The sequence below is a fragment of the Diadema setosum genome, chromosome 16 (assembly GCF_964275005.1).
Source record: "Diadema setosum chromosome 16, eeDiaSeto1, whole genome shotgun sequence".
Classification (NCBI taxonomy): domain Eukaryota; kingdom Metazoa; phylum Echinodermata; class Echinoidea; order Diadematoida; family Diadematidae; genus Diadema; species Diadema setosum.
In genome coordinates this window covers 22,126,048-22,149,945 of record NC_092700.1, presented here as the reverse complement: position 1 = coordinate 22,149,945, position 23,898 = coordinate 22,126,048, and the positions used below count along the sequence as shown (strand labels likewise).

General features: G+C 38.7%; 1 protein-coding gene across 1 annotated transcript; it reads left to right on the top strand.

Moving 5' to 3' along the window:
- The first annotated feature begins 5,152 nt into the window (after window positions 1-5,152).
- Window positions 5,153-23,547, top strand: LOC140239702 (O-acyltransferase like protein-like). Its single transcript, XM_072319526.1, has 16 exons — window positions 5,153-5,270; window positions 6,314-6,414; window positions 7,259-7,439; window positions 8,388-8,548; window positions 11,059-11,128; window positions 12,218-12,305; window positions 12,679-13,055; window positions 14,369-14,536; window positions 15,817-15,910; window positions 16,357-16,636; window positions 17,788-17,867; window positions 18,576-18,680; window positions 19,262-19,409; window positions 20,734-20,917; window positions 21,822-21,964; window positions 23,431-23,547. The coding sequence occupies exons 1-16, from the start codon at window positions 5,153-5,155 to the stop codon at window positions 23,545-23,547; spliced, it is 2,415 nt and encodes an 804-aa protein (XP_072175627.1).
- The last annotated feature ends 351 nt before the right edge of the window (window positions 23,548-23,898 follow it).

Below are 23,898 nucleotides of genomic sequence, written 5' to 3'. Positions count from 1 at the left end.
TTTTTCTTCGTCCGCAATGTACACACCATTTTGTGATTGAATGGGCAAAGTCTGTTGTCTCTTGTCCTGCGTGCATGTGATTAGGGTTTGATAAAATACAGCTGTACCGACTGATCTGTATACGTGTGCCAACATGATCTGTGTATACATGTACAATGTATTGCGTCACAATGACTCTTCGTATTCTGAAAGGCGGGGGGGGGGGGGGGGTTGTGCGTGTGTGTGTGTGTGTGTGTGCATTTTGTGTGTGTCTCAAGTATGGATAACATGGGCAAGATCTGATTTATAGCGTATATCTTTTGGGGAAAGCAATGGTGAAGTTTGTTCATGACATACCGTCAGAGTCAAGTAGATATAGAGGCTGTTATGAATTTTATAGAGATGTATCGATACTGAATGCTATTTCTATGACGCATGTAGTCACTCACGCCCTCACACATATATTTATTATAATAACAAAATTAATGTGTATACAATGTTATGATATGCTCATTCTGGTTGTGCAGTTGCTCCGCGTGATGACCTCAACAATTGTTTTTCTTCGTTTCTTGGTACAACGTATTCATTTTTTCGGTTAAACTGGAAAGTACACGACTATTCATAGCATAAGGTTCTACTGATATAATGTAATACACATACCTGTCCATCATACGAACCTACATACATGGACACACACACACACACAGACAGCCTCGCCCACATGGACACACACTCGCATAATAGTTTACCACATGCCTACAATCGCGTACATGCATACGTGCAGACATGCAATATACCTATTCATAACCGATAACTCAAGCATAATATTTGATGTAGATATCAGCACAATGAGCTTGGTCAAACATGTAATCACAATGTAGTTTGACGGCCGGCGGAGGTCCAACGAATCCGTTTGTACATTATGTACACATCGAATACAGGCAGTTAAAGGACAAGTTCACCTTCATAGACATGACTGTGGGTTGAGTGAATGCAGCAATATTAGTAGAACACATCATTGAGAGTTTGAGGACAATCTGACAATCCGTTCAAAAGTTATGAATTTTTGAAGTTTCTGCTCACTCAAGGCTGGATGAGAAGACTACTATAGCTTGTGATGTCAGATGAGTACAACGATAAAAGAAAGAATAAAAAAAAATCAACATATTTTCACTTTTCTCGCATAACAAAAGAATACTTGACTTCTCTCTCTCAGAAGGCAGGGGGAATGATATTACCCTGAACATATGTCAGTAACCAGTCGAAGAAATGTGCACTTTATTAAAAAAGTACAGTTTTGTGAAATTCTCTTTTTATTTTCTTAATATGGTTGTACGCATATGACATCATACACTGTAGTAGTCTTCTCATCCAGCAGTGACTACGCAGATACTTTAAAAATTCATAACTTTAACGGATTGTCCGATTTTCCCCCAAACTTTCACTGATGTGTTCTACTAATATTGCTGCATTCACTCACTCCACATGTATATGAAGGTGAACGTTGTCCTTTAACTTCACAAAGTGATTGTCACTGTCGCTTTGTTGCTTTTTTTTTTCCATCTGCGACAACATACGTACATTATATTTCCAATGTCAGCATGTCTCGTAGCTATTACAGTATATCACATTACATTGTCTCTCCACGCATTGGTGGACCTTATAGTTCATACTTTCATCGCAATTGTTCTCATATCTCTATTTCATTGTGATGAAACAATCCCAAGACTAATATTCACTGCGTGTCTTGTTCTGTCATTATCCATTATACGTTCCCTCTGACGGTATTTTCTGCATTGTGGAATATTTTTTGAAATGATCCCCAAAAGCAATGTATCCATTTCGCTTTCACTTTAGTCATACAACAACAACAACAACAATAACAAGAGGTAAACACTTAGTTAAGCGATGGTACAGGGTCGGTTGAGATGGGCTTGAGATTTCTTACATTTTTTTTTTTTTTGATGATTTTTTGAGATAAAAAGAAACCTCATGAAATACCTGTATAAAGGAGCATATGATTTTGAGAGGAATTGAAAGTTGATTTGACTAAACTTGGTTTTGAAATGGCTGAGACATTTCACAAAGTGGTTTCTAAATATCTATCTCAAGCCCATCTCAACCGACCCTGTACCATCGCTTAATTAAGTGTTTACCTCTTGTTGTTGTTGTGGTGGTGGTTGTTGTTAAAAAGCTAAATTCTCACCTAAACTAGTATTAAATAATTCCTTTAATATGCACGCCTTATTGTGTACAACAGTATTTTGTGTCAACTTATTTTACCCAATTCCATTGTGTATTCAGACCAGCTTCTTCTTGTTTTGAAACTGAGTAACAAGTTTTCCCAGGCAGGGTAGATACAAAATTGCATTGTATAAATAATGGAGTTACTCTTATTAGTCGAAACCAATTGAGGAAGATGGGTCCATACTAATAGTTCACAGCCCCACAGAAATCCAAGTTTCACAAGTACAGCTGTACTGCAGTAAGAACACATCGTTTGCTATTCGTCGGATACAAACGCAGGCCAAGGAACAGGGACTTGCGGGACACCTGACACGGAGGAACCCGCCTTGCCAGCGGTCTTCCTCCGCTGAACCATCGGATCCTTAATGAATCGAAGCTTCGTGCAGCCTATGGACTCCATGTTCCTCTCTACAACGACCTCCATGCGGCAGGAGTCGCAGACGTACCGTCGAATGTCTCCCGGTCCCCTCGGGTATGGGTACATGGGAACAGGAGGGGCGTTGAGGTAGATCCATCGGGAACCATCGATGGACTCATCGTGATCGACAGGTGATTGCATTGAAAATGAAAACGGTTGTATCACCCCGAACATGGTATCGACGCCATCTTGACGGACTGCCTTAACCCTTCGCGAGTGCCCGGGATTTTGAAGGAATGGAAAGAAGCAGTGCAAGTCACCGGCATTCGTGTAGACCGTGTAGGCGTCTTCCCCGAGGTGGTAGTAGAGATCAAGGACAGTGGCCGATCGTTCGTCGTGCTGAAGGATAGCCACCAAGCTCTCGACGTGTTCCCGGAGTAAGCTCATTCCATAAAAGTCGGCTTCACTAGCGAGCATGCGTAGCTCCCTGAAAGTGTCTGGAAGAACCAGACGACCATTCCGCAGGAAGTTCAGGATATGTCGGAATATTTCCCCATCCCTGTCGATCCAGTAATTCCCACTCTTGTCCCGCAGAGGTGCCACTTTACCCTTCCCGATGTCGCTCAGCATCGAATTCGGCAGTCCCGCTAGTGTCTCCCCTGTGGTCTGATAGAGCTTGCCGCCAACATTCAGGCCGACAATTCCCGGATGGGGGGATTCAACCTCGATCAGCCCCTCTACGTGTCCCTTCAGCGCCTTGAGCTGGAAGAAATCCGCCTCGCCCATGAGTTGGTGCAGCTCATTGAATCCCGTAGGTAGGAGCAGCTGCTCGCAGCGAAGGTAGTTGAGCACGTGACGAAAGATGTCGCCATCGCGGTCGATGAGGTAGTTGCTGTCGTCGTCCTTCGCTGATGGGATCCTCCCGCTCAGCATTAGACTAAAGAAACAGTCGGGGTCTCGAGTCAGCGTCGTTCTCGACGTCCGGAAGATTTTGCCACCAACGTTTAGTCCGACATGCGATGTGGCCATTATCAGATTAAGGCAGCACCATAACCACACTGTGCATAGTTTTCACACCATGGCCATTACAAGCTACATGCCTTTATTGTGTTGTCAACATCCCCGGGATTCTGCGCAACCTGGCAACATGTCAAAGAACTTTTCATTGTATATCATTTATGACAGGTGTATTGGCAGCAGTGATCGGCCAACCCACATTGTATAGGGTGAAACAGAGGTCATGAATGGTCACTTGTCTTTGTTCAAGCCCTAAATTGTGTAGATTGACCTTTCTCCCGTTACCAGGGTACAGGGAGCTGTTTGTAATCTGATAACAACACATGCATTACGAATAAAATGACTTAAGATAGACACCAACAATGTACTTTTGTGCACGACAAACAGGTCTTCCTCTAGAATGCTGGCAAGCTGAGGAAGCTATGAAAGCATGAAGCGCGTCAAATGGATCGCTCTGAGCCTATTGCACATTCTTCCTAGGAAGCGCTAATGACCTAAGAATCACTGCACAATGAGAACAAAAGAAAAAAAAATTATGACTGTGTGTTTGTGTGTGTTAGGGTGTGTGTGTGTGTGTGTGTGTGTGAGTGTTGTGATTGTTCCAAACTTCTCTTAAAACATACTGTACATGTCGCATGTAATCATGCAAAACCACATCAATTTTTCGGATTGGCATATGACATTCATGATACTGTACTATCACACCCATTTATTCGCCAAATTAACAGTAGGCCTACGGACGTGATAAACGTAAAGACTGACGAACCTTATAATAACGATTTGATATTAATATTTTTTGATTTCACAGTACGAAGTTTAGATTACCACTTGAACTTAGGTACTCTGGTCGGTGCTGTTATCAACAGAAATATTGGCAACCGAGGTCTAAGTTTCATTTGTACGTTTAATGCAGAACGTCAAGAATTCGATATGTAAAAAGTATGCCACCTTCAAAATATGACATAAAATGGAAGATTTGAGGGAAAAAAATAGTGGCACGAAGAAACCTATTAGAAGAGATAGATAAAGTATCGCCATCCTAGTCATGCCATTTAATTTTCCTCAGAATCACGAATCTTCTGCTTCTCTCGGGAAATCTCATTGGATAAGCATATTTTGATCCAGTCAAAGTACAGCTTCGTTGAAATAGTTGTGGTTTGATCATTAACAAAATGCATTTCATAGATCAAGGACGATGAACATGGTAACTGAGCTACAAGACTTTTTTGGCTTGGTTTGGCTGTGTTTTGCCTGCTTTGTGTATCTTAAAGCATAATCACCCTTCTTATCTGCAGCAGTGTTCAATGTTTGACGTCACCCAAGGTAGAAACACAGGATTGGGATGATAAAAACATTGAACTGTTTCTAGAGTGAACTCCAGCTTTAGATTGGAAAGCATCTACTGTACTACATTGTAGGTTACTTCTGGTGAGTAATGCATTGTCGACAGTCATAGCGACTGTCCTGCATGTCGACCAGACATACAGACTGCTTCGTCCGGGATTGGATGCTCTTAGCGAGTAGATGAGCCAATAATCCACTGAAATGAAGATGGCGAAGTCTTTGTGGACGTCATTGCTCTTCCTTGGCACCGTTCTCCATTGTGCGAGTCCGATTTTTGGCCAGCTTTCGCCAGAGCTCGACAAATTCTGGAAGACGAAATCATTGGGTAAGCGTCGAAATTCTCCATAATATTCTAATTTCGTTAATGAACATGTTTTTTTTTTTTTTTTCAAACTCATGTTAAACGTTTTGGAATGCAGCCTTGATGGCAATTCTATATTGGAGGTACTGCAGTATCTAACTTCGACTTACCAAACTCACCAAATTATAAAATGCTGAAAGATATGAAAGTCAATTCAGCGATAGGGTGACTAGTACCACATTGCCTCATCTATGACATGCAATGCGTAGTCATGATGGTTATAATTGATGAGATCGAGCAAATTGTTCCTCTGTACTTTATTATTTAAAATTAACGTGCACATGGGGCTCGGTTCATTTTCAGGAGCATTTTATTTTTAGCTGACATTACAGGGAAGTATGAAGAAGCGTGTGTTAATCCCGAAAAATTGAAGAAAAGGTGAACACTTGAGGACAGTCAAAAAATCCGATAGTAAAGAACTTTTTTGACTATTGTTTAATTCCATATTTCATTTGCTTCACATTAAATAGATTTTGACCTCTACAACAGTTTATACATTCAGAAAAAAAAGCAAGTTAAATAATTGAAAACATAATTCATTGTTTCAATGCATGGAAAATATGCAGTCCCTCAATTTGAAAGACAAACATTATAAAGAGCGGGTGGGGAGGGGGGGGGGGGCGGGGGACTTAAATTAAAGATAACATTTAATTGACGAGTTTTGAAAGGATTTCTAAATTTTCCTCTTACGTCCACCGAGTTTTTGCCTATAAAATAACTCTGCATTAATATAATCTGTGTTTGTTTGTGTAGTGTTTTCCTCCCTGGTTTAGTTTAGTAAAATTGATAAATGTGGTTGATTTCTTATAATATCTTCTTGTAAATGTTTGAACTTTTTGAATATACTTTAGTTGCAAAGACCCTAGGCATTATGTTGGTTGATATTACTATTTTCCTTGCGTTTTTCTGGAGAAATTTTCCATTCTGATTAGTGAAAGCTTTTTGATGGTATTTACCCAAGCCAAGTCCCCATATTTCGTCTTCATCATGTTATTTTATTTTCTCAGATAAAAGGGGGCTGGAAAGTGTTCAGAACCTTTTTGCTGAACATGGACTCACCTTTGAAGAGGGTGTCGAACTTCTCTCCGACAAGAAGAGAGTATTCAAGGTGTGCTGTTGTTGTTGTGTAAAAACATGATTTCTTTTTCTGAAACTTTTTATTTTTAGAGTAGAGGGAGGGAGGTTGAGCTTCTTTCTCAGCAGTGGCGGATGGGGGGGGGGGGGGCGCACAGGGCGGGGCGTTCCGCCCTCCCCCCTCATTTTTTTTTTAAACAAAAGAAAACAAAGGTAAACGGTGTTCGCGCTCCCCTTTATAAGAAACCATATCCAATTGCTCTTCCTTTTTATTTTCTTGTCAGCCTATGAAACCTGGAAGTGGCACCGGAATTTTTTTTCACCCCCCCTTTTTTTTTTTTTTTAGCGGAATTCCTTGATCCGCTCCTGCTCACTACCATGGTAGAATCATTGAGCTCATATACGGGTTCTAGCTCTATTGCAGAATACGGCGATGACATCAATATAATAGTTGTTAAGAAAAAAATCACTGTATTATGATATGACATCACTAGATCATCCTGGCTTATTAATTCAAACTACTAAATCGGCTAGGAGATGAAATTGTATAGGAATAATCTTTCCAAACCTTGTTAAGAAATATATGTGTTCATTACTATAAGTATTCACATGAAGTCCTCTGTTTGAATAATTTGTTCGATATTTTAATATCCTATGATCCTTGAATTGCACACAACTACTCGACTTAAATGGCTCAGAAATTGCGTTTGACGCAATGCGAAAGCGCATCATTATGATGTGCATTTTTCATTTTGTGATATCATGATTGAGATACGTACAGTTTTCCCCCAATTTTGTTTTGTCTACATGAAAAGACAGTTTTCAATATCCGGGTTTGAACTCCTTTCTTTGTTGTGTTTATATGTTACTCTGTGAAGCTCGTTAGGGAGAAATTCACCGAGCTTGTCGACGGCGCCACGATTACTCAAAATGAATCAGGCGATCGATTTTACAGCTTCAACGAGGAAGACCAGCAACAGCTTGTCTCCGAAATATGCATTGACCACATCCGCCTCTTTCTTCGCGACCTGATATTCAACGAATATTACGCACGGAGAAGTAAGTAACGGATTCGTTTTCTGTAGGAAATAACTTTGGCCTACATGTAATTACAAAAAAAAAAAAAAAAGACGGAACAAAATAATGAGAAACTAAACACAAACATAACATTACTGTATTTGCTGATGATTTTAGTGCTGGTACTTTCTTGGACAACCATGCATGAAGTAATTAGTGTACAAAAGCAGTCGAAAATTCTGGATTACTGTAACATGATTCAAGTCATTCAAACGTTGATTGTATTTTGAAGCTATTATTCATCAAAACGCATTAATTATGAACGTACAGTCACAAACCAGACGGGGCACATTGTTTTTGCATGAAGGGCCTAATTCTATATTAGTACTTTTCATCCGAATTTGTATTTTTACGTGTAAATACCGTGACCCAAGCTTCAACCTTTGAAGATTGTGGGCAATGAACTTGTGTGTTTATGTAGGGTGGTCACTTTAACTAGACATTTCATTAAGAGATAATCGATGTAACAACATCGATATTTCTTTCCTTTTTTCCACACAAGCGGTATTATGCATTTCCTTACTCATGCAGATTGATTCGGCTTTCATTTCTCATTGCTACTGAATTTATTACCATTTCTATTAATTTCTGATCAAACATCTTCATTAACAATTACGTAGTCTTTGTGGAAAGTTGTGTTTTTAGGCGGGGCTACTCGCTTTCGTCTTTGTAATGGAAGTTCTCCTGCCAATTCATACAGAAGAGGCTAACCTTGATTATAGTGCCACCATATTGCTGTTGTCAAGGAGTGCCGTCGTTATCGGCATTACGACCTGGCTCTCATCATTATCACTATGTCATCATCATTATCATCATCATCATCATCATCATCATCATTTAAGTAATACAGTGCCATCGTTATCATTGTTGTTCTAAATATCACTGTTATTCTCTCTCCTTTTTCATTTTTTTTCTTTTCTTTTGTGTCAGTGGCGGCATCTTTTGGCGAGTTTCCCACCGAGGAAGCCGAGTTCACTCTAAATGCGAGGGATTATGGGTTTCCCTGGTTATGCAGATCGACCAAAGCCAATTTGACATCCGGTGTGCCGCCCTTCGACGGAAAGTCGTGCTACGCCGACATCCCATACACTGTAAGTTGCGCAAGCTGATATGCATGCTATCTGATGATCTGTCCAAAAATGGTGTGCTCAGTCTGTCTGTCTGTATGTATGTTTGATTGTCTCTATATCTCTCTCGATATCTACCCTTTTCTCTTTATCTACCTCCCATTCTCTCTATTTCGTTTTATCTTTGTAACGACGGTCCAGAATGCCTTGTGATTCCTGTACAAATAATGCACCCCAAGAGAGTGCAATGTTCAATTTGCTCAGAGGATTGAGTTGACTGTTGTCCAGATGATATCACGTATTTTAGTTAAAGGGATTGTATAGTTTTGGTTGAGACCTAACTTCAGGTTTATAACATTTTTGGGTGAAATAATGAGAAACCTCTCATGAAATACGAAAGCGCATGTAATTCCAAGTGGAAATCAACATTTATTTAATGAAAATTTGAAATAGCTGAGGTACCCAAAACAGAGCAATCCTAATAAAAGGTGAGACCCACCTTTTATCACAATCTCTTTGTTTTACTTTGGTTTTGGATATTTCAACCATTCCAAAACCGACTTCTATCAAAGAAACTTTGAATTCCTCTTAGAATGGTATGCTCTCTACTATTTCACAAGTGTTTTCTTGATATCTCGCAAAAAGTTAAAAGCCCAATCCTCATCTCCACCAATACTGTACCCTCCCTTTAACCCTATAGAATATCGAGCTCCTGTCTTGGTGTTAGAGATAGATAGATAGAGAGATATAAATGAACTACGACACTCCTGAATGATGATCTTAGGTTTCAATTGGAAGTCTTTCCTGCCATGTACGGAAAAAATAATGAGGCCCGATTTTCGGCAAAACCTTGTCGATTTAGTCAATAACAATTGACTGGTTACTTTAACAATAAATCGTGAAATGAAATGTAGTCTTAAAATGAACCGTGTGGGTTATAGTGATCAAAATACACGGATATAGAAGATGTGTCATCTCCCTTGAGCAGCCCTTCATCCTGCTATTCTCAGGGGATATCATTTGTACTCATTATATGACATCGGTTGGTGGCGAAATTTTAATAACTGCCATCCCGATTCCAGCTATACCAAAACGTGTCGACGCCCTATATTCTATCAAAATGTTCAAAGTCACTATAGTACGTGTGTGCACAACCCCTTTCACGTGTGCGTTACGCAGTATCCCCTTTTATTGTGAGACATTTCACACATCCGACACGACCTCTTTTTTTTTTTTTGCCAACAAGAACCATATCGTCTGCTTTCTTGCATACCACGCCCTTCTTCCCCATTTTGATACCCATTTTGTCAGCTTCTCTCTCTCTCTCTCTCTCTCTCTCTCTCTCTCTTTCTATCTAAGATATCTATCTATCTATCTGTCTGTTTGTCTATTCCACTTACCTACCAACCGCCTTTCGTATGTACGTATATGTGTATGTATGTATGTACATGTATGTATGTATGTATGTATGTATGTATGTATGTATGTATGTATGCATGCATGTGTATGTGAGTGTGCATGCATGTATTTATGTGTGTATGTATGTATGTGTGTACAAAATACAGTGTAAGTGTGTGTTTATGTATGTATGTATTTTTTCACCACGTTTTTTTCCCCAGATTTTTCATCATCATTCAACATAATTCAGAAGAGAATAAAGGAAAGTACTGAAGAAGAAAAGAAATTGGCAACTAAGAGAGGAAAATTAGTTTTGCATTACACCATGTACACCGAAGTGGGAATACGTTAATAAATTGATATGATTAAAGAAATTAGTGTTGTTTACTTATTTGATGTTAACAGTGCGACTGGGGGTCTGTAAGAAAATAGATTAGTTTCATTAAAAAAAAAAACTCCTGCCCTTCTCTCTGGGGCTTGCTGTTAACACCTATCATTCTTTCTTTCTCTCTTTCTCTTTTTTTTTCTGCTCTCTTAATTCTGTTCTCTAATATTGATATGGTTAATGCCAGTGGTTTGAGATGATGCATAAACAAGATATGAATATATTGTGGAATTTGATTGGTTGAAAAATACTTTATTGAAGTGCATAGATTGAGATGTGAGCTGTGACCCTATAGTCGTGCTGGTCCTGCATGGTGGGGGGGGGGGGGGGTGGGGGGAGGACGTATGGGTAAGAGGGCAGGTAGGGAGGGTTTTTTTTTTTTTCATCTACGTGTAAGTCTATGTGCTTAATGTAAGTTGTATGCAATTCGAGTCACGCACCGATTGATTTTGTTTTTTTTTAATCAAATAATGCTGATGTTATAATTGTGCTTATACATTTAAGATGAATGTTTCTGTCACGTGAAATTATAGAGATCAAATCAAGATTACTAAAAAACATGTATCTATGACTGTAGGTATGTACATTGTATGTATGTATGTATGTATGTATGTATGTATGTATGTATCTATCTATCTATCTATCTATCTATCTATCTATCAATACTTACATCTTATATTTTCTATGATTATCTTTCTGCCTGTTTATCTGTCTACTCATCCATGTGTATATTTATCTATATCTTTTACAGGGCATTGGGTGGGCATCTTGCTGGCCGAGCACGTGTACAGAGCTAGAAGTGAACACCGTATCATTTCTATGTAAGTATTGCGCCTGTTAGAGACAGTGTGAGTGACATCCCGTTTTATTAAGGCACCGACAAGTTAATCAATAAGCTTGATGGCCGGATGTCATATACAGCGCAGACAATAAGATGAAGATGGCGGAGAAGGCAAAACATTGGGAAGATCAATAAAGATATTCCATCCATTTCTTCTGTTAAAACGTGTGGTAAAGCACGATTTGCTGATCACCTTTTCCGCACATATGACCTAGGAAGAAAATCAAATCTAATGTGATTAAAGTTAATTTCTTCAAGACTACCCTGTCCAAACAGATAAAGAACACCTCGGAACTGTACTGATTGCATTGCACGAGATGTAGGGCAAGATTATCCAAAACGAAAACGTAATAAAACAATAATTTCTGCATTATCTTTTGTTCTTGTGCTTGTTCAAGTTTAAAATGACATCCTTATTAACCATATACCTTTGCTAGTTTCGACCACTACTTAGGTGTCTTTAATGACTGCGGGGGGGGGGGGGCGGAACCGCGGGGGATAAAGAACTCTTGTTGATAAGTACCCCCACCCCTCTCTCCCGAAAAAAAGGGACACGAAATCTGAAATGTTAGTAGGGACCCTATAGAGCACGGCGTATAGAGCAAGTAGTGAGCTTAAAGGGGATGGCTAGAAACTGATCAGTGGGGATCAGTGGGTAAAGTAAATTCAAGTAATGTGCAGTTTAATGTTTCCAGGTCAGCAAACCTGTACAGTGACGGGGCGATCGCATACATTAAACTGCACATTACTTGAATATGAGACCAATTTGAAGCAATAGATATGTAATGTACTCTTAAATGAATCCCACAAGGATTGGAACAATCACCCCCAGCATTCCCATTAATTCCCACTGATCAGTTACTAGCCATCCCCTTTAGCCGAGCCAAATCAGTAGTTCTTCCCATTATTGTTTCCAAGTAAAAAGACATGTGTACTAGGGCCTTGGCCTACTCGTGCAAGAACAAGTAAGAAATTTACAGCTTTGTCGAATGTAGTCCTTTACGTCAGGCAGTTTGATGTTGTCACTTGTTTTTTTTTTTCCCACTTTTTGTATAATGATTGTATATAGTCTGGATCATCATCGGTCAAACGACACCGTTCCTGTATTTGGATTGCGTGGATCCTGCTCCGTGGTTAACCTCTGAAATAGCTTTCACGTAAGCGTTGGATTTTTTTTTTTAATAAATCAGATATTATATATTGTCAATTTGCTTTTCTAGCATACTGCCAGCAGAAGATTATAAAATCAAATCTTTCTAAGAGAAACCAAGAATGCAAAAAAAAAAAATAATAAAATAAAAATATGAGGCACTTAGGTCTGTAGCTCATTTCTAAAACGTAGTAAGGACATTTCCATTCTCAGTTCAAGTGCGATTAGTGAAAAGAGAGAAGATATCAGACTGATATCAGTGATGACGATAAAACTGATTGTTATTATGAATATCCACGTTTTTGTCATGATTTCAACGTAAAAAAATCATTATTTTAGTTACAAATAATTCCTTATTGTGTTCTCTGACTGCTCCGCAGAACTCTCCTCGCCTTTTTTGCGTTGCTTGTTGTCATCGGCACTTTTTACGACGTGTACCTGAAAGCTCTCGTCCTCGAAAAAATGAGCCGGAAAAAGAAGGAGAAAAATACACCTGTCGCTCAAAAAGAAAACATCTACGAAGATCCGGATAGATTGGATGGGGATTCCGCCATAGCAACATCATCCCTCGACGACGGGGAGGAGGCGAGGGAGAGATGCTCGGTGGACACCAACGAAGGAGCCGGAGAGATCAATGAAGGGTACGAGAAGGGGGTCGAAGGACCGACTGACGTGGATAAAGCCGCTCTGCGCCTAGAATTCTCCGAGAGGCAACCGCAAGGGTCAAAAAAGAAGACATACACTCACTTAGGATGGGGTGAGATGCAAAACTGCTTCCAGCAGTGTATGTGTGTGTGTGTGTGTGTGGGGGGGGGGGGGGGGTAGACAGAGATTCTTACGTCATAGGGCGGCGAGTTGGCTCAGTCGGTAGCGCCTGCCTCTCAATTCCAAGGACCCGGATTCGATTCCCGGGTCCCTCTGAGCCATGTCATGTGTAAACATACCGTCCCCTCTAGTGAGAGGCAAAATTCTCTGTCCTCGGATAGGATATAAACGGTCCCGCGTGTGAGAGAGTCACAACTCATGCACGTAAACGATCCCGCCTCATTTGTTCATCGCTATGCTATAAGAGCATGGTGTTTAACCCAAAGAAGTTGTCTCACCTTACATCCAACTGGACCTCATGGAAGACCAACTATTGCAGCTGAATATGGGCTTTCCAGCCCTCTTCTCAGATGGAAATAAAACAGACAAATAGTTTGTTTCTTATGATGCTGTCTCTCTCTGTCTCTCTCCCTCTCTTTCCTGCTCCAAACAACGAGCTTTGCATGCTCACCCTTTTAGACCAAAATGTCACCAAGGTGTAAACTTGGGAACTCGGCGATGCTTTGCTAGCAGTAATAATAACAGGGCCTTTTGTAAGAGGAACTCTTAATAGAGGTTTTCCACAGTGGATAGAAAATGGTATCATTAGCAATATCATCATTGTTTCTTTGTTATAACAAGTATATAACATCATTGTTATTATCATCATCTTCATCAACACCAGCGACAGTTTTAAATGAAAGCGAGAGACTATAAAGTAGAGGGTTGAAGATTTAGGTATGAGTTTTCTTCGATTTTGTCTCCCTCTGTACAAGCAAAATTTACGAGATCGCAACACGCCTCTGCATAATAATCTCTTGTTTTCTTTTTTTAGTATGTCATGTCAGCCTTGGACTACTTCACATATGATAATGTCGAAAATTCGGAGCTTGGTATTTCTTCCAAGTTCATCGTGTCACTGTCGGCAACCAGGGATAGCCTGGGGGTATTTGTATCGGGTCCCGGAAAGCAGTTAGATGATAAGTTCGACCTCGCCTTTTCCCTTTTTTTCTCGACATGTTTGCTATATTGAAAATGTAGACTAGCAGTTACGATCTTGCAAATTTAATTTGTAGAGCGGGGGAAAAATGAGGAAAACTCATACCTCAACAGCAGTTTTTATTTTCATGGTAAAAAACATCATCACGGCTAACGATAATCAATATGTTTATTTTCATTTTGATTACTTCTGTTATGTAATCATGATGAAATTATTCATTCCTTATGTCTTAGACGACAGATTTCTTTCCACTTGCATTATTATAGCAATCCTGCACGGTGTTCTAATGTCGTTCTCCATCTATAACAACCTCGGCAAGTTGCTCAGCGCCAAGAAGACACCGAACACCATGGCTGTCCTCAACGGCCTGCGTGTCCTCAGCATGTTCTGGGTCATTCTTGGTCATTCCTGCCAGTTCATTCTCGGCTTCGTCTGTGAGTATATCGACGTCAACGATCACTAAATCATGTCTTTTTTTTATGTCCACTTTTACATGATTAGTTCTATGATACTTAGGTCAGAGATTCTTTTAAATGAATGCCATGAGTGACACCAACTTTACATTGTTTAGTACTCTTACACCGGGCTCAGAGGCTTGTCAAAACGATTTGAAGGTATAAAACTTTATCAAGACGAGTTTACTCTTTTTTTGTCTCTTTCCCGTTATTCAAATATCACATTCTTGTTGACTTTGCAGACGTGACACCAAAATTGTTCGCCCAGCAAATTGTGTCTCAATCAACAATCGCCAAAGAATAGCTTGAGACGTGATCATTATTAAATGACCCTCTCCTCTTCTCCCAACCGCGAACGACTCTAAGCTTCTTTTTCCATCTTGTCTGGTGAACACTTTCCAATTAATAAGTAAATAAGGATTCTGTTCTATACAAGTCGTCCAATGCTCCCTCATTTCGAATGATGTACTTTCTTGTTCATCTTATGAATCATCGTCAGAACAATATCCTCAGTTATTGCGAATTCGGGATTAAAGATATTGTCTTTAGCAGTGATTCATTTCGAATGTACGCCTGTATTACTTATGTGATGTTTTGGATCATTCCAAGAGCTCAACACCCACTCGTCATACGGCCCAAGAGCTTGACATGGGGGAAAAAGGTCCATGAGTCATACACCCACGAGTCATGCAGCCTATGAGCTAGATACCATGTACTAAGTACAACAGACCTACTGACTATAGACACATTCTACAGATCAACGAACTTGTGTACCTAGGCGAATAAGGCCCATACGCTCGACTAGGCAAATAAAGCCCACACGGTCGACACTTTGCAAAAAAAAAAAAAAAAAAAAAAAGGCCCACAAACTAGGCGATGCGTATAGTATATTTAGCTCTGTGCTGAAATGTCAAAATTTGGAGATCTTTTATATTTTTTTTTCTTCACCTAGTAAAGAGCTCTTGGGCCTTATTTGCTTAACGTCACATCTTGTGGACCTATTTTTTTTTATAGTTGATGTCAAGCACATGACCCGTCTTCACTTAGTATCTGGTCTTTGTGAATTGTGAGCTGTATTTCTCGTGGGCTGTATGACTAGTGGGCAGTATGACTCGTGGGATGTATGACTTAGTGGGCAGTATGACTCATGGGCTGTATAACTCGTGGGCATTGTGACTCGTGGGCTGTATGACTCGTGGGTGCCAAACTCGTGTCGCGAGCCCTTGTTTTGCCACGTCTCCTTTCTTTCCTTTTCGTAGCTAATGCATCTCAGTATTATGCCATGGCAGGAAACGCGGGATTTCTCGCGATCTTGAATGGTACTTTCTCAGTGGATACATTCTTTGTCCTTAGGTAAGTTTAAATATGATTTACACGAAACATTATCCAAGTCTTGAAGCAAAATCTGGTCGAAGAATATAACTGTTAGAAATAACAAAACAAACTTCACATCTGTAAAACAGCAAGTTGATATTATAGAGTTTCTTTTGGTTATCTCCTTCTTTCCAGTCCCAGTTTGATATAGTTCAGTTTGTTTAGGTTCTTATGTTGTCACACATTTCTACTGACCTCTATTCTATCTCTCTCTCATCACCTTTACTCATTTCTTGTATTATATGCACCACCAATCAAACAATATTTTAGGTAAATTTCTCAAAATACAGATGATAAATGTGACTATATAATATTCATATTGGCAATTTCAAAAGAAAAACAAACACTATATAACTCTGGATTGCTGAAGTAAATACGTTTTTTTTTTGTGCATAATCATATCTTTTGTTGTGGAAAAATCGCAGTGGCTTCCTCGTCACTTACCTCACCCTGAAGCAAATCGACAGTAAGAAGTTGAACAGCGTTTTGAGCTGGTGTCTCTTCTATTTTCACCGATGGTGGCGCCTCACACCCGTGTACATGGTTGCCTTGGGGATATGGGCTCTTCTGATGCCGCACTTTGGCCAGGGCTTCCTGAAAGAAGGCCTTGGGGATTTCGTCAAGTCCTTCTGCAGGAGATACTGGTGGACCCATCTCTTGTACTTCAACAACCTTTTACCGTTCCCAGGCTCCGTCGAAGATTCGGTATTCAAACCTTGGTTTTGGATTGCACAGAATAATACACGCAGATAATATCAAACGCAGAAAAAAAAAAAGGAAAACAAGTTGACAAATAATAAACACAAACAAGTCATTTGGCATTAATTTTGATATGGCCAAAAGGGGCACTTTAATTAAGCCAGTTTGGAGAGACTGCGTTTCGCGTATCGATCGTCCTTCATACATGACCTGTTTTTGAAAGTCCATTAAAAACAAAATTACTCAAAATTTTAAGTAGCAGCCTAATTCACGTTCTTCCTACAGCAACAGCACGTAGAGATCAAGATCTGTTGGTTTGCAGGCAAATTACGGGCCTAATAAAATATCAAACATGAAACCAAACGGCCCGGGTTCGAACCCGAGTCTGGACTGAGCAATGTTGTGTGTAATTATACCGCCCCCTCTAGCAGTACTGCACGAGGTAAAAACACTCTGTCCCTCGGATAGGACATAAAATGGAGGTCCCGTGTGTGAAAGAGTCACAACTCGTGCATGTAACAGATCCCGCTTTATTCATTCATCGCAAAGGGCAGGGTGTTTAACCCGGTGAAGTGGTCCCGACTCACATCCAAGTGGACTCCATGGAAGACCAGCTTAGCATAACTGAATATGGGCTCTATATCCAGCCATCTTCTTAGGTTGAAAACAAACAAAAAAAAAAAACAAAAAAAAAAACAAAAAAACAAGCAGACAAACAAACAAACTGTGATGATAAGACTCCGAGGAATATTTACCTTCCAGTATGAAACATACGGCTGCATCAAGCCTTAAAGTTTATCAGTCATATCATTGAATTTGAATATTTAATGTCATCAACAATTACTTGTATTTAATCTTTTTGCATACAGGAAACATTACTTTTAATTCTTACTGATGTATAAATTAATTTCTGATTGGAATTTGTTCTCACGTTATCTTATTTTGTTGTTTCGATTCCATCGCCACTAGGGCAGAAAATGTATTCTGGAAACAATGAATACCATTCAATGAAACCTTCCAACAATTCATGTTGGGGGCCTGTCTACTCATTTAATCTTTTTATTTTTATTTTTGGAAAGGTAGACGATATACAATAATTTTTTTTTAAAAACTATGTTTATATATCATATTCAACTCATCTCTTTATCTTTCTGCAGTGCATGGGATGGTCCTGGTACTTGGCCAATGATATGCAATTCTTCATCATAAGTCCGCTGATTTTGGTTATATTACACAAGTAAGACTTCCTTTTTCCAATGAAATGAAGAGTTTGATCATTAAAACGGGCGAAGCGTCATTTTCAACATTAAGTCCGCCATCACATAGACCAAAATAAAACCCTTTGAATTTTACCTGCACTACTTGTACAACAAGAGTTAAAGTATTCTTGAAGTTATTAATGAAATATACGATATTATCTCATTATTTTTCTTTTTTTAGCAGGTTTAATTGCAATTATCTCAAATTGACAAATACCGAGTTAACCCATTTTGAAATCGAACTCTTCAAATATGAAGGCCAATTTTACTCATGAATTTAGATACCTACTTACCAAATGTATTTTTTTTTTAATCAATGGTGCATGTAAACTCTACTGAATGCTTCTATTTATGACGATTTTTGTATTCTGCCGTTTCGGGCTGAGGAATCAATATTCAGAATAGTTGTTCGTTTCCGCTCCTCCCCCCCCCCCCCCCCCCACAACACAACAAAGGATCATAATTTTAACGTTGATAACGAAGTATCATAACTTACTTACTGACTTTAACCCACACATTTTTTTTTTTTTTTTAAATCGAGTATGTCTCTCACTCCTTGATAACTGTACTAACAGTACCGTCCAAGGTTATTATTGATGTGCTTGATCGTAAAATAGATTATTTAAGATTGATTTTCCCCGATTTCTTTTCTATTGTTTTTCCCCTGCTTTCTCATTTCATCGCAGGAATGCGAAAGCTGGAATCGCTCTGATCATATCACTACTTGTGGTTTCCTTATCAGCCTTGTTCGGTCTGAACTATTACTACGGGTTCTCGATCAATGGACAAGAGTAAGGGAAAAGCATCGGTGTTACGTGGAGATGTGTGTTATAAATGTGTGATGTGTGTGTGCGCGCGCGTGTATGTGTGTGTGTGTGTTTTTTTGTGTGTGTGTGAATGTTTGATGGTACGATCGCAGATGTACTGTCGGTTATTGGTGTTCTGTCATTACTCATACTGAATCAAAGCTGCACGTCTTCGTAAATCGAGCTTTACGGGCATTTTGAGAATGAAATGATTTGATGGCAATGAATATATATATATATATATATATATATATATATATATATATATATATTTCAAAACAATGTTCGCCCATAATGACGCACGTGTTGCGTCATTCTCGGCTGCACAATGTCGACATCATTAAGGATCATTGTTATCAGATAGTTGTTGCAGCTGTTACTCTCTTCATTCACGTTACTTGTATAATTGGCAATGGAAACAATTTCTTACTTTACCCTGTAGACTAGACAGTTTTTACAGTAATTAGATAATGTTTTATGGCTAATCTTGCAATTGCACATGTTTTCTTTGTTTTCTGCATGTTTTTTGTTTGTTTGTTTGTTTGTTTTTTGTTTTTTTTTCATAGGTCCTACACCGGCAGGCCTTTGGAACCAAGCAATGCCGACATCACATACGCCAAGCCGTACACCCGAATCCCTACCTACCTGGTCGGCATGGTAGTTGGCTACGTCATGTTCAGACTTAAAGATAAGAAGGACTTCAAACTAAATAAGGTATATTCAATTTGATCTGTACTGATTAATTAACCTTTCTCTTCATTTCTTCGTCTACATATTAATTCATTGATATACTGTCTTTTTTTTTTTACTGTTCTTCAATTCATACTGTACTCTTTGTTTTTTTTTTCATCCAATTGCTCTCTATTTCCTTTTCACGAGTAATTTCAATTTCAAGCGAGACATCCCTGGCATGATGTACAGGGTGTTGACAATGTCGAAATACAAACGTCAAAACAAATCATTAATGACTGAACCTAACAAAAGTCTGCATGACAAACGACTTATAGATAAGTAGGAGATGGAAGTTGAAACGCCATTATTTGTGTGTGTGTGTGTGTGTGTCTCTGTGTGTGTGTGTGTGTGTGTGTGTTTTCACGAAACCTATAGGTACATGACGACTGTACTTTATTCAAGTACATTAGTGGTCCACAAGCGGATTGCACAACGCAAGCGCAAAATCTTTCGAAACAGAGATTATTTCCTCAAATAACTTAGACACGTATCTAATAGAAACACACATCAATAGAAAGCTAGCAAATTAATTGAACAACCGGACGTGTTTCTTCATAATCATGATACTCATACTCATGGCTGAATAATTCCTCGGTGTCACGTTGACTTCAGGGTCATCCTAAAACATACAGAATGTCAACATTGCTCATTTTTGCATAGACTTGTAAGTTTACAAAAGCATACTTGCTATACAAAGACGTAGCCGTGTAGATCGTGTACGTCTGTGAAACACCGTATCGCTGTAAAATGAAGACGGAATAAAATGAACAACTTAACAAAATTGATGTACTTTGCAAGGCATTTGAGTGACGATCAGAAGAGCAAAGGCGAAAAGACTGACTAATAAAATTGAAGAAAGAAGCTTGTATGAATTACTTCCAGAGCTCTATTTGCATTTTAGTAATATAAGAATGTGTTTTGTTAGCATTGGGCAATATTCAATTTTTGAAAGACTGCCACCAAGTGACTATTGTCAGAAGATTCTTTATTACATTTTTACTGATTGGCTTTAGACGATAAAGAAGCAATTAAAATAGAAGCATTTGAATAAAAATGATCATATCCATTTATATTCACTTGAAATAAGAAGAAAAAGAAGAATATATGTATGAAAATTTGATAATATCTTCAGGAAAATATTTCTTGCAGTGTAACGAATGCAGTGTCATCGAAAAGATTTAATTTCTTTTGTTCAGTTTTGATCTTCCTTTGAGAAAAAATGAAAATTGCATTCATCTAGCAGTGTCTAGACGCACTCATTTTTTTTTTTTTTTTTTACATGCTTGCTGTACACTGATCTCTACAGGTCGTCGCTTGTGTCGGTTGGTTGGTGGCACTTGGGATAATGTCCCAGGTCATTTACGGCATTTACTGGGCCCAGGGCCGTTACTCTCCTTTTGCGGAAGCTCTGATATATCTGACTTTCTCTCGCCTGGCGTGGGGCGTGGCCATTGGTTGGGTCATCTTCGCCTGTCTGGTTGGCGCTGGAGGTAACCTTTATTCTTTAATAAACACGCACACGCATGTATGTACACACGAACCGTTTTCTAAAGTAATTACATCCCTTAAAATACCGTCAAATTTCCGTATAGTATGCCTAGTCCCTCAAGGAATGTGATAATAATGCTGACTGCTGCTGTCGGACCATATACAGAAGTCTGCCAAGCGGAAGCTTTCCCTCTGAAGAGAGAGTTTTCTTCGATTCGAATCATCGAACATACACAACTGACCAATGACAACGGGAGATATATTTAAAGAATAGATACACCTTGTATATACAATAAAAGAAAAAGGAAACAAACAAGACATAAACGAAGATAAGATTACACGATTGTCGAGGAATTGATCTAATGCCGATCACGGGACTGATAAAGCCAAGTCAGGCACCGGTAAGCCTGTAAAAGAGTCCATCCCCCTCCCCTCCCTACTCCCACCCCCAGCATATTTTACCTCTGCTAAATCTTGTGATTATGATTTTAGTATTGTCCTACTGCTTGCGTTACGTTTTTATTTGTATGATTACCTTCAAAGATTTTTACCAAACACATTAACGATACAGCTTTGGATATATTTCTAATTACCTTTGTAATAATACACCAATAATGCGCCAGTGTCCATCATGACCACGTGCCTATGGCACAAAGAAAGGCAAAAAGAAAAAAAAAAAGATAAAGGAAAAGTGATGATATGGAAATGCCACTAGCAGATACAAACAAATAAACTCGTGCTATACCTTCCCGGAATAATTGAAAATGATACAATCACCATAGTATAAAAAGTAAATTACAGTGTGATGAAGTCTGTCTAAAACATTTGTCATAATGATTTATGATACTAATGGAATTTTCGCCATTCATTGATGTTGTGTGCGTGGGTTTCTTTCTCTTTCGAAAGGTCCCATAGGAGAATTTCTCGGCTGGAGTTTTTGGGTGCCAATGGCTCGTCTCTCCTACGCGGCTTACCTCATTCACCCGGTCCTTATGACGAATAATGTCTACACCACCCAATTCCTGTACAACATAACCTACGTAACCATCGTAAGTATAATAATAGGCTACTATACTTCATGATATTTTCAAAGAAAAAATGTAACATTGACACTGTATGCATTAACATGTGTGGTTCTCAAATCATGCAGACGTCTTCACTGAAATTCCCTGGAGTTCATGTAGATAATAAATTGGATTGGTCGAATCATACTAATTCTGTTCGTAATAAATTATCAAAAAATATTGGTGTAATGTACAAACTTAGTTTTCTCCCAAAGTCTGTTTCAAAATCAATTTATAATGCTGTGATTCTACCTCATTTGTACTATGAAATAACTGTTTGGGGCAATGCTAACGAATGTTACATTCAAAGACTTTTAGTGCAATACGAATCATTTCCCAGGCCACCTTTCTTGCCCATACACAACCACTTTTATTTCCCTGAAGATATTGCAGTTGAATGATATGTACAAATAATATCAAGCTGGAATTTTGTATGTATTTGTGTAAAAATCGTTTTATTACCAAAGACTCTCTTAGATTTGTTCACTTTTGATAATCAAATTCATAATTATAGCACGCGATCCGCGAATGATTTTCACATACCTCTATCCCGTAATTCTTCTTATCAACGATCTATCATTTACATTGGTCCTACCCTGTAGAATTCTCTCCCCTGTACAATTCCTAATGCTAGCTCTTTGAATACGTTTAAATCTGGTTACAAAAAAGCTCTCATCTATAATTACTGCCGAATTCATTAAGGTCAAGAGTATAATTTTTCATTCCTTATGTTTCGAGACATCCTTTATTTTGTTGCTGTCATCGTGTGTTTTGTTTTGTCTTGTCTGGTCCTGTTCTTACGTTTTACTTTCATTTGGACACATCATAGATAATTGAAATTATATGAATAATTTTAGGTCAGCTAAAAATAAGGGACATCTCCTTTCTGGCTGCTACCTACCATAGCAGAACTGTAAACCTATGTACGTGTAATTGTCAATCTATATTTGTATTTTTTTCCCTTTTCACTCTCTTACTGATATGTTTGTAATCATATCTGAATATTGATAAAGGCTATGTATTTGTTTTTGATAATTCCTTGCTTTGGTGAAATATCCGCAAATTTGCAATTCCCACATCCGCATTGTTGGGAAAGAGGAGGCCGTTATTCTAATCATTTGTCAGAAATCGAAATGCTTATCTTGACGGTCATATTTACCTCTGCCTCAAGATAATAATGTTCTTTTATAGCACGTAACTATTATTTTGTTTAAACTAGTCTTAAAATTCTTTTTTTTTCATGAGAAAGTTATTTGATTTGTCACAGTTATTTCATTTGTATCTTTTCTCTGGAGAATTCTTTATGTATTCTTCTTTATATTTCGATGATATCTTCATTAATTTTGTCATAACAATTTTATTTACACAAGTGAAGAAGTATAGGAATCTGAAAATAACAACATACAACCTCTATCTCTACCTTAATTTTCCCAATCTCTCTCTACCCCAAGGCCTACCATTTCATAGGTAACGTCGTCGTCTCCTACACTGCTGCGCTGGTTCTCTCTCTCCTGATTGAGGGACCTACTCTGGGTCTAGAGAAGGTCATGTTTGGAAGATTCAAATAGTTGGTGGATATAAAGACCGGCTGTCATTGGAAGACAAATAAGATGTGTCCGACAACATCGCACTCTCACTGCTATGTTTCTGTTTTGATACTTTGATGCAAACACGTTGTCTGATGCTCAGTCAAAGGTATATGACACAGTCACTGCACGTTTCTTTATAGATTGTACTGCCTCTAGGCAAATTTATTTATCCCGCAATCGATATGATGTACAGAAGTACCTTACTTAGTTATCACTTGAGTATCTGTAATCACATACCACTACTTACAAGCCGCAAAATGTAGTAATGTATATGAAACTTGTCGAAAAAACTAAGTTTAAGTTAGAAAACTGCTGCTCAAAACAATGACA

Bases quoted from the DNA above. Each gene is read 5' to 3' on its own strand.
- LOC140239702 (XM_072319526.1), top strand. From the start codon at position 5,153: ATGGCGAAGTCTTTGTGGACGTCATTGCTCTTCCTTGGCACCGTTCTC. The intron at 8,549-11,058 runs GTAAGTTGCGCA...TATCTTTTACAG, and splicing joins ACGCCGACATCCCATACACT to GGCATTGGGTGGGCATCTTG. The intron at 12,306-12,678 runs GTAAGCGTTGGA...ACTGCTCCGCAG, and splicing joins ACCTCTGAAATAGCTTTCAC to AACTCTCCTCGCCTTTTTTG.